The sequence below is a fragment of the Rhagoletis zephyria genome, unplaced genomic scaffold (assembly GCF_001687245.7).
Source record: "Rhagoletis zephyria isolate East Lansing unplaced genomic scaffold, Rhagoletis_zephyria_1.1 Rzeph_scaffold_01019, whole genome shotgun sequence".
NCBI lineage: Eukaryota > Metazoa > Arthropoda > Insecta > Diptera > Tephritidae > Rhagoletis > Rhagoletis zephyria.
Genome location: NW_016158103.1, coordinates 94,974 through 112,238, shown reverse-complemented (window position 1 = coordinate 112,238; position 17,265 = coordinate 94,974). Strand labels below are relative to the sequence as shown.

General features: G+C 36.7%; 1 protein-coding gene across 2 annotated transcripts in view; it reads right to left on the bottom strand.

Moving 5' to 3' along the window:
* Window positions 1–4,041: 4,041 nt before the first annotated feature.
* Window positions 4,042–17,265, bottom strand: part of LOC108362464 (TBC domain-containing protein kinase-like protein) — a 48,700-nt gene continuing 35,476 nt past the window's right edge. Inside the window, exons 3-9 of one of the 2 annotated variants that reach the window (XM_017615443.1) lie at window positions 6,142–6,901; window positions 5,920–6,075; window positions 5,637–5,814; window positions 5,067–5,273; window positions 4,724–4,995; window positions 4,375–4,668; window positions 4,042–4,312 (exon numbers count right to left, since the gene is read on the bottom strand). In XM_017615443.1, the coding sequence (XP_017470932.1) occupies window positions 4,208–4,312; window positions 4,375–4,668; window positions 4,724–4,995; window positions 5,067–5,273; window positions 5,637–5,814; window positions 5,920–6,075; window positions 6,142–6,901 (1,972 nt within the window). In that variant the 3' untranslated portion in view covers window positions 4,042–4,207. The remainder of the gene's footprint in view (window positions 4,313–4,374; window positions 4,669–4,723; window positions 4,996–5,066; window positions 5,274–5,636; window positions 5,815–5,919; window positions 6,076–6,141; window positions 6,902–17,265) is intronic. The other variant, XM_017615444.1, reaches the window with a different exon arrangement.

The window sequence follows — 17,265 nt, the reverse complement described above, 5'->3', positions numbered from 1 at the left end:
AGGGTGATATCCTGCCGGGCAGCAGGTGACAGGGGGTATGTATATATTAAATATTTCGAGCTCGACATCGCCTGACCGGATAGCGATGCCCTGACATTCTAGGGTGGTATCCCTGCGGTCGATGTCTGCTTCGAGAAGACGATACTGCACGGTGTGGTGCGTGATGAACGCTAAGCCACCACCATTATCTCGCTCGCGATCTCGACGGTGCACGTTGTACCCGGCACAATTCAACAAAGTTGAATTGCTGTGCAACTTCGTCTCTTGGACCGCAGCTATTAATATACCATGCCGACACATAAAGGCGGTTATCTCCTCAATCTTGCTCTGTAGCCCGTTACAGTTGAATTGGAGGAGCTTCATGTGGTTCGGGAGACGTGTTGTGATGTGGGGTGTGAGTGAGGTGTATGTTCTTGCCGCCGTTGGCTGTGTGTGCTGCTGGGGTGATTGCCTCCCTGTGGTGGTAGTGGGGGGCGTCGCAATTGATGTCAGCGACCGAGCAGCGCAACACGGGCCCTCGAAGTTCCCCGTCCAATCTCGCGTGGTGCGCAGACCTGAACATGCCCTAAAGTGGCACCAGCCAAGGCAGGTGTTGCACTTGACTGATGTCACATTACGGAATATTCTGGTCTGACATAACGTGCAGATTCTAGGGGGAACCAAGAGTTGTTGGCGGCGGCGTGTGGGTGGTGGTGCGGTTGTGTGTGTTATGTGGTCTGTGGTGGCTGTGGTATGTTGTTGTGTTGTGGCGACTGTGTGTGGTTGCTGTGTGAGTGTGTGGGGCTGCACGGGCGGACTATGGGTTGCCGTGGAGGCTGCTCTATTTGAGCAACAGGGGGCCACGTACGACGTGGTCCACTGTCTGTGTGTCCGTAGTCCCGAGCAGACCCTGAGGTGACTCCACCCCTCGCAGGCATTACACTTGACTGAGGTGGAGTTGTGGTGTAAACGTCTCCGGCATACACAGCAGGTGTATATTTCTGGCCCAGGGTTTGACTCGAGTAGGAGAATGCGTAGTGAATGTTGCCCTATGGACGGACAACTTCTGAGATACTTCGCCGACCTAAACGGGGTTAGATCGCCGAAACAACAGCCCTTGGTCGGGTGAAACCCGAGTCATTCCGGTACGTAGAACCGGCTGTCGTGGGAATGAGTAGTAAACTTAGGTCTTTTTATGCGGTATATGCGTTCCTCAGAAAGCCGCATAAAAAGTGCTTTACTTTCATACAGAAACGGGGGATGCGTTCCAGCATTTTCAAAGACCGCATAAATTGAGATACACCATGTAAAAAATTCTAAAAAAAAAAAAAAAAAAAAAAAATTTAAAAAAAAAAAAAAAAAAAAAAAAAATTCTAAAAAAAAACCGAATAAAAAAATCCAGTGAGGCAATATTAAGCAAAAAAAAAACAATTCATTTCTTCGCTTCAACACTCCGTTTTCAGGTAAATGTGAACATTAATGAAATGAATAAAATTTTATCTGCATTTAAACCAAAAACAAAAAAAATACCTCAATAAATACAAAGACAATTTCATTATCAGAAGCATTGTCTCTTACGCACTGAAAAAAAGGATTGACAACTCTAAAAAAAGTAATATCGCTACAGCGAAAAAAATCGGTTTCAAATCCGCATAAAAAGAGACCTAAGTGTAAACCACATTATCCGAACCATATAGGTATACCACATTACCCTAAAATTTTTGAAGTAGGTTTTTTTGGGTTCTTTAACATTTTTTTCTTTGTTATTTTTGAGCTCGTACATTTGCTACAGATCTTAAAAAACAGATACCTATACTACAATACCCGAAGTTCCCCTATACAATGGCAACTTTTGAAATTCGATAATAAAATAGATTGCGTTGAAGTAAACAAGCGGGAGTAAGCAACCTAAAAAATGCTTTAAATAATGATTAAAAAGTTTAAATTCTGAGTCCTCTAAGTACAAAAAGTATTTAAACTAAATATAAGATTAAATATAAGACATTTTTACTGTTTTTATTATAGTAATACCCAGACATTTTCTTTATTATTATTATACTAGTATCAGGTACGTGTACTGATACGTGTACCTTTTTTGCAATCAATAAATCTTAAATTGTTTTGGAAAATGGTTTTTCATAAAAATTATTGGTTTTATTCCACATTGATACTTTGATACCTAAAATAAAAAACTGATAGGTTTTAAGTCTCTGCTACTAGTTTTCACAAGCCCGCGGTCACTCCGACCTCAATCATCAACTTGCTTGATGCATATCTCCACAATGCTCAACGTGCTTGACGCATCAACCCACCCACGATGCTTCCGGAGTTGTCTCACGTGTATGCCTTTCAGCATAGAGTTACAATTGGTCACATCGCCTACCCACATTTCTGAACATACATGATACATATCCGATGCTTTTGTTGCTGATGCTCAACGCTCTGCTTGATGCATCCCCGAAAAACTCCTCCGGAACTTTCTAAACGGTAAAGCCACAGCGCTATATGTAGTAGGCACTCTGCATGGCTTACAACCATGCAGAGCAAGAATGATAGAATACAAGATTGCGCCGATCAGAGAGGATTTTTGAGAATAACTTTTGTGTGACGTCACACTGGTGCAATTGCGAGAGAGAAATGCCAAAACGTGAGCAAGAATGGAAGAAGAAGAAAAAATTTTGCAAAGAAAAAATAAACAAGTTGCACAAGTGTGACGTCATGCAAACAACGATTCTGTCAAATTCGTTAAGAGAGGAATAGCGGTCCGAGATCGGCGCAACCTTTGTATTCTCTCAATCGTGCATGCAGAGGTTGTTGTTGTTGTAGCAACAGTACTCAACCCCCCGGGGTTTCATCATGGGTCGTCTTCGTCCTCTGACTCGACAAGCCTGAGACTAAGAAAGCGGGCGGCGTCGATAGGCGCGGTCCATAGTGCTTCTGGTGTCAGAGTCGTGGGGTTAGAGAGGTGTTGGGTGTTGTGTGGACCTTGCCCGCATGCAGGGCATGTGTCTGCCACTTCTGGGTTCAGCCGGGAGAGATACCTGTTAAGTCTGTGGCACCACCCAGAACGGATTTGTGCTAGGGTGCACCTGATCTCTCTTGGCAGTTCAGCTTCGTCGATGTTAATGGGCGCCGGTCGACCGNCAGCCGGGAGAGATACCTGTTAAGTCTGTGGCACCACCCAGAACGGATTTGTGCTAGGGTGCACCTGATCTCTCTTGGCAGTTCAGCTTCGTCGATGTTGATGGGCGCCGGTCGACCGCCTAGAACGATGTTGTCGTTTCTGGTGCTAAGACTCGACCTGACTGCATCGGTGTTTAGGTGGTTCAGCGCCACTCTGTATATCTCTGCGTCGAATGGGTGGTCTACGCACGGCTCAACGTCGGGTTTGCAATCGTGCAGGTGACGTCTGACATGTCGGGGAGGCGGTTCATCTCGAAGCAGAGCGAGGAACTGCTTCGATAGCAACGTGTTGTGCTCTTTCACCGCCAGCATCTGGCTTTCTTGGTGGAGGTGATGCTCGGACGGCATGAGATGGCAGCCTGCAGCCGAGCGTAGAGCTGCATTCTAGCATGTTTGTAGGTTTATCCACTGTGTATCGCTGGTACCTGCCGTCCACACTGGCGCTGCGTAGTTTGCCACCGACCGGCCGATTGCTTTATACGTAGTGAGTAGGGTTTCTTCGTCGGCTCCCCAAGTGCTGCCGGCTAGTGACTTGAGGACTTTGTTCCTAGCTCGCATCTTTTCGCAAGTGGATGAGACGTGCGCAGAAAATGAGAATAGGCTGTCGAACGTAACTCTCCAGATTTTGGGGTGGTTGACCGTCGGTATTTTGTTGCCATCGACGTAGACGTCCATCTCTAGCCTAACTTCCTTTGTCAAGGTGGTGAACAGAGTGACGGCGGCACTCGCAGCGGAGATGGTGAGGCTCCATGCAGAGGTAGTAACTGATGGTTATCATTGGTCCCAACGCCTACCCAAAAAATTTTTGCTTGAATAAATTTTTGTATAAATAAATTCATCCTGGTCCTGCCCCCTCACTCAATTACAATCCAAATGTTCAAAATGTTGTTCCTCACATTCAGGTTTTTCGACTTAGGCGGTCATTACTTATGTCCATAGAAATATATTTAGAATCGTTTGTGCTATACAAACCATAATGATTTACTTTTGTGTATCTACTTGTCAGGTACGACCTATAAATAAGTATCAAGATTTTTTTGGGGGATTAATTCGAAATTAGTATATTTGGCTCTATAGTGTGTAGAACATTGAATCCTTTATGCAAAATGCAAACGCGTGGTATCCCACATTCCACCAAAAACTTCGAAAGCTGTAAAGTAAGGTGCACTTTTAATTAAATTTTTTGGTTGCATTAAAAATAAAAACACTTACTTGAACGGCATTTTCGTGTTTGTTGCTAATACATATCACAATACGACCCTGTAACATTTCCTCCGATTGTTGTACGCCTAGAACTTCCAGGCATGGCTCCGATAGTTGTAATCCCAAAAAGGGTACATTTATGCTGTGAGGCACGTGTACATGTGCGAACTCAACAGCGCTACGCAAATCCAGAGCAAGCATATATGTGGGTGCATGATGTAAAAGATGAGTAAAATCATTTGCGCTTATACGCGGGCACATCTCAGCTTGTAAATGCTTTAAGGTTACGTCAGGTGTAATATCCTGAAAATTACTCAGTGTTATGCTTATAGAAAATTACAACATTTTAAGTGCATACGAATTCAGTGAGAGGTTCTTCTCTTAATACATGAAAGCGATGGGAAACACTTTTTGGTGTACACTCATACATTTTTTGCGACTCTAGAACGCAATTCTCCATAACTACGTCGGGCAAATCGGAAAAAAGTAAAATGCATTCGTTGAATCCAGAACTGAGAAGAGTATTTTTTAACTGTTTCAATATAGCGATGCCGATAAAGAGAGGATACGAACTATCGCCCAGCATAAGCTTGTCCCACAGATGCAATATCTTGTGTAGGGGGAAAACGTCTGTAGACATATAAAATTCACGGTTAAAAAGTACAAGCATAAAAATATAATATTTTTAAGTAAAAGCTTACGCGAAAACATAGTGAGAAACCAAGGGATTGCAAATAGTTCTGGTATAAAATTTATGCTTGCTAAATGTGTGGCCAAAAGAGGTTCATGGAATGCGGTGAGTTGTGAAAATTTGCTTAGATACTCCTTGATAATCGCTGAATTGTCTTTAAGGAAAAACCACTGTAAATATTTTGGTATGAATTTGTAGAGGCTCAGGAAGGCCAGTTCTAAACAAAAAAATAATGATTGATAAAAATATATGTATGTGCATATTGTTATCTTAATTCACAAAGGCCCAAACCAGAAAATTTTCTATTTTCAGGACAAGCAAAAAACATTATAAAATGAAAATCAAAAACTGCAGATAGGACTTTTTGAAAAGTGGCATAATTTCCTTGTTTTTGGTACTAACACTTTCAAATTTTTAGTGAAGTTGTATTTTGATATATCCTACCAAAATCCGTGAAAAACGCTGTTTCGAAAAAAGTTTTGGTTAGGGCCTTCGAGAATTAAGGTAACGATATGTATGTATGTATGTAGTACATTAAGGATAAAATACTACAGAATATGCAAAATAGTTTTAAACAAACCTTCATTATTGAAGTTCAGATATAAAAACGGTGCCGTCAGTGAATCTAAACCTTGCCAATACACGTAATGCGGATGAGCAGTTACCCACGCTTTTAAAAGTCGCTTTAGCTTACAATGACCCTCAGGCGAAGATAATAATTCGTCATATTGATGACAGCGTGGTATGTCAACTTCAATCTGAACATAAGAAAAAGAAGTTCATATATTTCAGTCATGATTCAATAATAATAATTATAATTATTGAATCATGTATTTCAGTAACAAAGAGATTATAATACGAACTTGACGATCAGTCGAAGTTGATGTAAATTTGTCGATTTTTCCATAACTGCCATTTGGTATTACATCAAGCAAGCAAGCCCAAATTTGGCCGCGCAAGTGAGGAGGTATATCTGCAGCAGCTTCTTTGCGTATCATTTCGCTTGTGTGAGGATAACCCTAAAACAAATGTATTTAAATTCATTGATTAATTCAACTAGTTATGGTTACTACGGTGCCAATTACCTTTAACAATCGTGAAAAAAGTCGAACACGATAAAATTGATATTCAATATCTTTTTCTCGTATTACCAAAGGTAATTGCTCCATGTCGGCACCAAAATTGTATGCGAATTTTGGTGAATGTATCAGTGGAAAATATGCCATCGCCGGCAGGTTGCAAAGTTTGTCAAAGAGATTGTTCAATTTTAGTGGCACCACACGATCATCCATAAGATAAGATTGGCTTCGTTTGGGTCCTATCGTTATGCCATTCAGGCACACTAACTGCGGTATTGCCAATATTGGCGCCTCGCTACGAATCAGGCCTTCCTTCTTCAATTCAGATTGTACGTCACCTCCAGCTAATTGCCACCAATAATATATCTGTTCAAGCGGACATCGAAGCAAGAAAATGGGGGATTTCGAAGGTGCAATATATGCGTAAGCTTTAATATTCTTGGAAAAAAACTCATGTAAAAAGAGAGTATTAGGCAGTGGGCGTTTTGTTGGTGGTACACACAGGCAACTTTCGACCAGGGAGCGTAGTTCGACTTGTATTTGCTCATATCTTTCTAGAACATTGTGTTCACGAGCAATCTTTTCAAACACGTTATTTTCTTGGGAGAATGAAAGTATTTTTCGTGTAATATTCGATATTTTCATATTCGGCCAAAACGAGGTTTGCAGCAAAAGTTCGGCCAATATTATACCCAAAGACCAAATGTCGCTTTTTATATTGTTCTTGGAACCCAGTAGGCGTTCTGGTGACATGTACCGTACATTGCTAGCAACGATAAAACACATGGTAAAAACCGAGTTGAGAGTGAAGAGTTGCTAAGTTAATTTTTTTTGTTTACTTTAATAGGAGGAAAACTTCGTATATCATTTTCTTGAAGTATTTTGCAAAACTTTCAAAACAACATTTTCAGTGCTTAAAGCATAGCAAAACTCCATAGGAATTTGGACAATTCAAGATTAACTAAAACATTTCGTATTAATATGGCCTTATCGAAGTTTTTGTGCCACTTTTGTACTTAAAGGTATGTTTTCATCGAAAAATTCATATACAGTCAATAAATAAAGTTTAGGTACAGAGAGTTGTTTGCAATACGGGCAACTGTTTCTTAAATATTTTTTTTTTCGCTAATTTTTTTTCATAAAAATATGGTTAATTCTACAACAGAAACACCCAAAATCAGAATCCCAAACCTTGTGCAAAGTTAAAGAAAATTCTGCAAATTTTCATTCAAATATTGCACTTTTTTACACTCTGTTGTAGAATTAACCATACTTTTATAAAAAAAAATTTACGAAAAATAAAATAGTTAACAAACAGTTGCCCGTATTGCAAAACACTCTCTGTACCTAAACTTTATTGATTGACTGTATATGAATTTTTCGCTGCAAAGCTGCAAACAGCCCTTTAAGTGCAAAAGTGGCACAAAAACTTCGATAAGGTTTGAACTTTGATTTTTGTGGTTTTTGTTGTAGAATTAACCATATTTTTATAAAAAAAAAAACCGAAAAATAAAATATTTAAGAAATAGTTGCCCGTATTGCAAAAAATTCGCTGTACCTAAACTTTATTGAGTGACTGTATGTAAAATGACACTCAAGATTTCTTAATTAAATGTTTGCAGCTCTCAAGAAAAAAAAAATCGTATATTTATTTCTTCAAGAAAATCTACAGCAAAAACAAAGTACTTTTTCAAGCAACAGAAATAATGAAAAATATGCACCAAGTCATAAAAAATAAAACCAGTACCGTAATCCTTTTGGAAACGATGTATTTTTATTTTCTCTTGTTTCCTATAACAAGGATGTTGTGGAAATGGTGTTGGATTTGCGGTTGGAAAATACGTTCCAGACAAAACCGTATAAAAAAGACATAAAGTATATAGAAAAAAGGGGTTTATCTTTTAATCCTGTAAAAAATAGTTAAAATAAAAAAAGGAAATTCAAATCTTAAATTAAAAGTTACATATCGTTAGCTTTGAGTAAAAAGTTGCTTAGTCTACTTTTTATGAAAACTCATATTTTGATACAGGAGACTAGAGAAATTAAAAATGCATCGTTTCGAATAAGATAAAGGTTCCTGTTTTATTTATTTTTTTTTCGTTTATATTAAATGAAAGGAAAATTTGCTAAGTCCAAAAGAAGCTCAGATAATTCGATAAGGCCAAAAAAGTACGGTATCTTTTAATAAGGATCAAATCCCTCTGATTCGTATGGAGTTTTGCTTTACTTTAAACAGGCAAAACGATGTGTTCAAAGTTTTGCGAAATGCTTGAAGGATATGTACGGTGACCATTGGTACCGATTTTGGCGGCACAGTACTGATTTTGAAATTGTCCCGCTGAATATTTTTTTAAGGTCGGGACGTATAAGTGTCCCGATTTTTCATATTTGTACCGATCAAGTCCATGTTTTTCAGTTCTTTTCGCACAAACATACAGCACTTTCGTTATCACAGACGACAGAGAATAAAAGGGAACTATATTTATTCTGTTTGTTAAGTTTTTTAATGAAACATTCAAACTTTATTTTAGTGAAATTATAAAAAATAGTACTACAAAATTCTCCTAAAAAATCATGGAAGTGAAAAATATAAGCTGTAGATACAGTGGCGAAAATATAAATAGGGAAGGCATTTTAGCATTCCTTGGCTATTCCCCTTTCTATTATGTAATGTTTATTATTTTTTTATGAAAGTGAAAGACTATGTATGTAAGTCAAAATTTCAAATTTTGTATAAAAATTAGCGAAATTCGACAAAGTTTCATAAAAATTTTGAGCTTTTTAATTAGGTTTCTACGAAGCATTCTGAGTATGCAGTTTTGTACCCCATTCAATTCAAAGTGCAAATTTTAAGTGACTAGGACTTACTTTGTGTGGGAGAATATTCGCGAAAAAAAATTGCCAAAAATCAACGGTAAGTTCAAGCTACTTCAAAATCTGGTATCCGTAAGAATATTAGCGCTGGCCCAATGCAGGCTTGGTTTGCTCGCCTTACTTACTTTAATTTGCTTTGATTTACTTCAAAAACTCGTTTGGCCAAATGGCGAACGCTGTCAAAGCTACCATCTGTGTAGTTAAAAAATTAAAGTCTGTTCCCTTACACTAATAATAAATTTCCCACAAAATTCCAGAAAACTAAAAAAAATACAAGCAATCTTTTCTGATTTATTTTTAAATTGATGGGAATTAATTTTTGCATTTCAAAGGAATGATAATAATTATACATATATAGCTGTAAGTACATTTATTAAAAACAAAAAAAAAAATCAAATTTTTCAAGAGACGACTGACCAGTATTTTGACATCATAAATATCGCTAGCTTTGTGTGAAAAGTTGCTAAGTCCACAATTTGTGAAACCTTATGATATAGGAAGCAAGAAAATTAAGAATTAAGGTACTTGTTTTATTTTTTCTCATTTATATTCAATGGAAGGCAAATTTTCTAAGTCCAGAAGAGGCCCCGAAAATCCGATAAGGCCAAAATAATACGAAATCTTTTAATAAAGATCGAATCCTTTTGATTCGTATGGAGTTTTGCTTTGCTTTAAATATGCAAAATGTTGTATTCAAAGTTCCTGTAAAATTTGTAAAAATGGACTTTTCAGTCAGCGTATGTTAAATGTAAATATGAAAACATATAATCACTTTTATTAAACTTTGAATAACTTATATTATATATATTTTTTAATTACGTAAGCAAATTTTTGTTCATAAAAGAACGCAGCAGTTTGAATTCATTTAGAACGGGAACATACCTTTTTGTCAAAAGCCTACAAAGCGCTTTCAAATAAAACATTTGCCTATTTGAAACTTTGAGGCGCTGAAAGCAAGTGAAGCAAAGCTGCCATTTGGCCAGCCTTCATACGTTTTAGTATATTCCAAACATCGTACAGTTCCATAAGTAAAGTAACTCTTCTTCTTACCGTTTTGCCTGGCAGGCTGTAGGTGTGTGTGTTGGCAGGCTGTAGGTGTATTTTTGGTTAGTGTATTGGTGTTTTTGGTTTCAGTGTGTTAGTGTATTTTGAATAAATTGTAATAGAAATAAAAGAAATTGTAATAGAAATGAAAGAAATTGTAAAAGACAAGAGCACAGCCAAAAAACAGGTGATCTCAGCTGTAGGCATTTTTTGGCAATCAGCTGATAGTGTTTTTACTTATGAAACTGTACGATGATTCCAAATATCTTCTGACAGTTCTCAAAGCGAGGCAAGCAAAGCAAGCCTGCATTGGGCCAATACCTTATGGCTATAAGAAGTTATTTTCTTTTCCTGTAAAATTTTTAAATTGGGACTTAGCAACTTTTCACTCTAAAGGCAGTGTCACACGATTGGTACATTTGTACATTTTGTATATTGGGCTATTGGTACGAAATAGAAATTGTGAAAAATTTTAATAAATTGTTTTTCGTGATTGGGACAAAGAAAACTATTTGTGCATTCACACGATTACACCAAATTTTGGGCAAATGCTCAATCGTGTGACACCTTAAGCTAGCGATATGTAAATATAAAAAATATGAATATAAGGGCGGTGTTATGTAGAAATTTTGTTTGGCAATCTGCGTGCAATTGTCGTTACAGAAAACTCGGAGAGAGCGAGTTTGGCGACTCTCACAGCAAACTAAAAGCCCTATTCCCGCGCCAATGAAAAAACTCAGCGGCTGACTATTGTCTTTACTAATACGCCTAATACTAAGCCGCATATTTATTTTAAGCTTTCGAATGGTGACAATTGTTATTTTTATTGTTATGACCTAATGAGTACGCGACAACGGCGAAACAATATTTATATTTAGTCTGTTCCAATCGCAGTCCGGTTTACAGGACAGTCAGAACTTACAGGAAGTCGTTCCTATTGACATAAAACCTGTAAGTGGGAAAACTTTTGAGAGTAACTGAGCAACTGTTCCTAGTCAGAAGTTACAGGATTTAGTCCGGAGTTTATTTTTCCTGTAAGTTCATGAAAAGTGTCAAACGATCAGCTGATTTACATGTGCAAACAAAAACAGAAATCGGTGTAAGCAAAGAACCTTATATTTGTACAAAAATGGAAGTAAACAACGAAATATTTGAATACGTATATAAATTTGAATAATTAGTTAGTGATATTTCAGCCAAATAAGTGCTGTACAAATGACATGTAAACAAACCGACTGACATTTTTAGAGGAAATAGTGCTTTTTGCGTTCCCATGCACTTCTGCATCTGTTCTCCTTTTACTCTCATTTGAGGGAGTAAAATTGTAGTTTGACAGTTCCACAGGTTTTAGTCCGAAGTTCAAAGGAACAGACTAATTGTGTTTTAGGCGCAGTAATTGTGACAATAGACATACAGTGAATTTTTGACTGCTGTGGGAATAGGGCTATCATTGTGTTGGGCCTAACTGCAGAAAAGTTAGTGTTGCCATATACAAAAATTTTAGATAATTATTGTTATACACAAATATGCAATGATAATGAAAAAGAGAATTTACTGAATTTATGCTGTAGGAGCTTCAAAGCTTAGGCTACAGTTAATTGTTTATACGATATCATAAAAGTATTAATTTGTGCACGGCATGTACATTTGAAATTTTAATTTCGTGTTCACAATGAGCGTGCAACCCTGTACCAAAGTCCGAGCAAACTAAGCAGCCGCCATTTAATTTGGCAAACAAAATTTGTCTGCATAACATCGACTTAAGGGTCAAAACATAGTGGAGCGGCGAGCAAAGCGAAGAACTAGCATCGAGCAAAGCTTCAATTACAAACGCGTATGTACGCTCCCCAAATGAAAGATATGCATTTGATAACGACAGTTTGCTCGATGCTCGTTGCTCGCCGCTCTCAATGTTTTTAGCCTAAGGTTAAACGCATAGTCGAGCGGCGAGCAACGCGACCAGCATAGCATGGAGCAAAGCGTCAATTACAAACTTGTATGTACGCTTTGCTCTTCACTAGGTGCGCTCCCATTAATATGTTTGAAATCGACACTTTGCTCGATGCTCCTTGCTCGCCGCTCCACTATGCGCTTAGCCTTACAGTCGCAATAATTTGACAGATACGACGAAGCGAAAGGCGAAAATGCGTTGCATGCAGTGATGCCACATGTTTTTTTCGAAAGTCCCTACCATCATAAATAATCTTTACTTTTCCCTACGCTCAAAAAAAAATCCCTACAAAGTTCCCTACAGTACTTTCGTTCCAGCAGCGTGTGAAATTTTTTAAAATTAAAGCACTTTTACTAGAGGCGGTTTTATTAGCAATTCAACCTCGCTTTAAACAAGAGTTTTATGGAAACTGGCTTATACTTTATTTAAATTATTTAGTTAAATTTTTGTTTCCTGTACTTTTTTGATACCACTTCCGGCTCTGATGACGAACTCATTTCTGAAAGAATATACATATGTATGAAAAAATATGAAGGTAAAACATACATTTACTTATTTGTCCGTATCCAATGCAGCGTCGTGAATAATTTTAGAGTGGAATCTTCAGCTTTAAACGTCAAAATTGTTTCCACAATTTACGCCAGTTCAAATATCAAAAGTAATCAAAAGTTCCACACTTATCGACAAGGCGAATTCATATACATATGTATACATATACCAACGCGAATTCATATAAGGTGATGTTGCCAGAACAGCTGATTTGATTCGCGTCGGTACACATATGTATGTATGTCAAAGCTTCTTATGAGTGAGTGAGGAAATTAGAGTGTTTGCATTTTCTTTCACCCTTATTCCTTGACAGAAGAATAGCTGAAATTTTACATTTGTGTACCGAAAGCAAACAAAAACAAATTACATGTAAGTTTTGGTTTCTGTACTACCGCTACCACCATCTATGAATTCGCCTTGATATGTACATATATAAATTCGTCTTGCTTATCGATATCACGGCGTACCATGCGCATGTTTGCGAACAATTTTTTTGTTAAATATATATACGTATGTTGCAAAACATTTTTATTCAGATTTCGAAAATTTCCTATATTTTAAGGTATATAAAAAACCTGCCCGCATGGCGAGTGCATGTTCGTTTCGCTACTAATAGAACAAAACCGATACTTTCACCCAAAACATTTTTCTTTAAAATGTCAAACAAAATTTTGTAATCGTACTAAATCGAATGAAACCGCGTAAAAGGAAATAAATTTTTTTTTTCTGGACGTGTTAAATCAAACCCGAGTAAAAGCAGAATTAGGTGTATTTGAGACTTTTAAGCAGTGACCGAAAATAATATCTACACCATTTCCAGTTGGATTTTGAAAAGCGTAAATTGGATTTTAGAATATCCAATTGAATTTCAGAAAGCGGCAATTGGATTTTTAATGATTCATACACTATGTATACATAGATTTTATTCTGATTATAATATAAATATATATAATATATATAAAATACGCGAAGGGATTTTTGGTGCAGCATAAAAGATCTGAACCGTTCGCCCGATTTTCAAAAATGAGATGTCAAATTAAAGCGCTTGGTCTGTAGATGTGCAATAAGGTTTTGTTTTTTCGAAAAAAGTTGCCACCTGATAAAAAATTGCATTCAAATAATTTAATAATCAATGACTCAGATCCACACCGTTCGTTCGATTTTCAAAAGTGAGGTATCAAATCAAAGGGCTCTGACTCTAGTTTTTATATGTTTTTGTAAGCACTGAATCAAAACCCGACGTCCATTCAACCCCATCACGTCAAGGTTTTTCATAGATTTTCATAGCCTTTTATTGGTTTTTCCGGGAGTGGGGTGACACCAATAATCTCAGTCTGGAGATAAAGCGAAGAATAACACTTGCCAACAGGTGCTAATTTGAGCTCGGTAGGCAATTGAAAAGCAGAGTCCTCTCTCGACGAACGATAATCACGCTCTACAAATCTCTCATCATGCCCGTTCTTTTATATGGCGCAGAAACATGGACGATGTCGTATGTAAAAAAGATGAGAAGGCTTTGGGTGCTTTCGAGAGAACTATTATACGCAAGATCTATGGCCCTGTTCTCGTGGGCGACGCGTACCCAAGAAGATGGAATGACTGTACTGAACTGTATGAGCTTTTTAAAGACATGGACATAGTTAAGGGCATAAAAATACAACGATTGCGCTGGCTTAGACATGTTGTACGCAAGGATGACAACTGGCGAAGCTTTTTGGTATCGGCCCAAACCGACAAACGGATGTAGTGCAGAATAAGAAGAAAAAGATCTGGATGAGTGTAATATAAAAGAATGTGGGTAACGAACACGTGAGCAAAATACTAAAAGGACGAATACCGCACATAAAAAACTGATTACCGCAAACTTTATGAAGAAAATTCTAAAATTCACTTTACATTTCCTAAAATCCAATTGACGTTTTCTAAAATCCAATTGACTATTCTAAAATTAAGTTGACGCTTTCTAAAATCCAGTTGAGTATTCTAAAATCTAATTTACGCTTTCTAACATTCAGTTGACTATTCTAAAATCCAATTAACGATTTCTAAAATTCAATTGATTATTCTAAAATCCAATTTATACTTTCTAACATCCAATTGACCTTTTCTAAAGTCCAACTGGAAATGGTGTAGTTATTTTGGAAATTTCAATTCAAAAAGTCAATCGGATAGAATTTGTCTTTTAATCATTTGTATATAGAATGTGATGCTTGTTAGCCAAGGAATTTTAATCCTACATGATTTAAATTTTCTTTACTTTTTTCAAAAAAGTCAGCAATTAACCGTTATTTTTTAACTCATAATTTTTCTATCAAAAATAACAGTTAAATCTTAGCTTTTATTTTTCAGTTCAAAATAAAAATTAAAATTTGACTTATTTTTTTGGTTAAAAATAGCAGTTTATATAGTGACAATACCATATGTTTTAATTGAAAAAAATATCAAAGTAAAAAATGCACATCCTTTTAATTACAGTTTTCCATCTTCTTCAAATATATTTCCTAGATAAACATTAAATTTTCTTTAATTTAAGCCATTCGCCTTACATTTCTCATAAAAAAATTTCTGCGCATTTTCATTCGACCACTCATTACTTATCGATTTTCTTCATTAGTAAATTGTTTTGTTTGTAAAAGAACAGGCTTTAGCACAACTGCAAGAATTTGGCACAAAACCTGGGCATAAATCACGTATGACGACATTCGTCTGGACGATATCGTGTCGAGATTGTCTTGTTTCATGAAAACCAAAAATTGTTCGATCGTTTGTGCGATATCGTCCACTCAATTCCAGTTTTGCTTCACGTAGCAGTAACGTAGCACGTAACAGCAAAACAAATGCATGAATCAGTGTTTTGTCAGTATCGTTTGAACGACAATCTTTTCAAAGTACGTGATTCATGCCCTTTTAGTTTTTTTCTCCTGTTAAAATTTGATTTTTTTTATTATTTTCACAAAAAACATCTGGAATGATTAATTAATTTGTCAGAAACTATCAGACTTATTGAAATGTATATACGGTCACATGATTCAATAATGAAAGGTTTTGTAAGTAAAACTTTCTCTCGCTCTAATTTTATCAATGACACTCCCACCCTACTCCTAAAAACAAAAACAGTGATATTTCTTTTCCAAATATCTTTGCAAGTTTTAAGAACATTTTTAAATTGTTAGTAGTGAAATTTTTACTTTTTAAATTTGAAGAAATGTTTGTTCTTCATTCGCTGGCGCCAACAAGACAAAATGGGTGAGCATCGTTGGACTACAGAAATTCAATGTAGGCTAAAGAGACGAAATTCCCTTAATTGCCGAAATGTATTTGTCAATATTCGTGGAGACCTCTTGATTCTGCCAAGTCGCTGTAAAGTAAAGCATGCAATGGTTTTGGTAAATGAGCCAACGAAGGTATTTAGGTATTGTCCTCCACAACACAATTCTGGTGTATCCGAATGAGGCTTTGACGCAATATAACATTGCCAAACCGCATCCATAGACCCAATCGTCACACGACAGCTCGGTTTAGTCAATGGCGTGATGTATGTAATTGCACACTTAAAAGGTTTACGCACGAGGCGAATGTTGGCTGGCGACCAACTTTGTTGAAAGCGATTAGTTGAAAGTAGAATGCAAAGTTGAGCAATGCAAACGCCTTTTTATGGCGAATATTTTTATATTTTTTTATATTTTGATATTTTTAATCATTAAAATTTTTTTTCGGGCAACCCGGCGATTGGTTAATATTCTGACAGTTGTATAATCTCCCCAGGACATTAAAAGTGCGACATCAAAGAATTCGAATTACCATATTCGAAATAATCGAGCCATAACCGCGAAGGAAACGTAAGCTCCAAATTTTTTTATTTGCCGTTTTTTTTTTGCACTTGCACCCATTATCAACAGAATGCTTACAGTGAAAATTACAAAGATCGGGTCACTATAACCTATAGCTCCCATATAACTGATTGTTCAGATATAAAATTTTTCGTTATAACTCCTCCATTTATATAGCTGGGAACAGGAAATTCCGCACTGTTTTCAATAATTATCAACAGAAAACTTACAGTGAAAATTAAAAAGATCGGATAACTATAACCTATAGCTCCCATACAACTGATTGTTCAGATATGAGCTTTTTCGTTATAATTCATCCATTTATGTAGCTAGGACCATGAAATTTCGCGCTGTTTTCACTCATTATCAGCAGAAGACTTACAGTGAAAATAACGAAGATCGGGTCACTATAACCTGCAGCCCCCATACAACTGATTGTTCAGATATGAGGTCTTTTATCATATCTCCTCCATTTATGCAGCTAGGAACATGAAATTTCGCACCCTTTTCACTCATTATTAACGGAATACTTACAGTGAAAATAACAAGGATCGGATGACTACAACATATATCTTCCATACATCTGATTGTTCAGATATGGGATTTTACTGTAAAACTCCTTTATTTGAACAGCTAAAACCGATAAATTTCGTAAGATATTTTATAAATAATAATACAAAGTCTACTGAGAAAATCGTCAAAATCTATGCTGTATAAGCTTTATCTCCTATAGCACTGATTGTTCAGATACTAGTTTTTGCGATATATCTCCTTTATGTAGGAAACTAAACCCAATAAATTGTGTTACCGGTTTACATACCGATCACATAGCAGTGAAAATCACTTAGATTGGTGCCATATAAAGTATATCTTCCATACCTC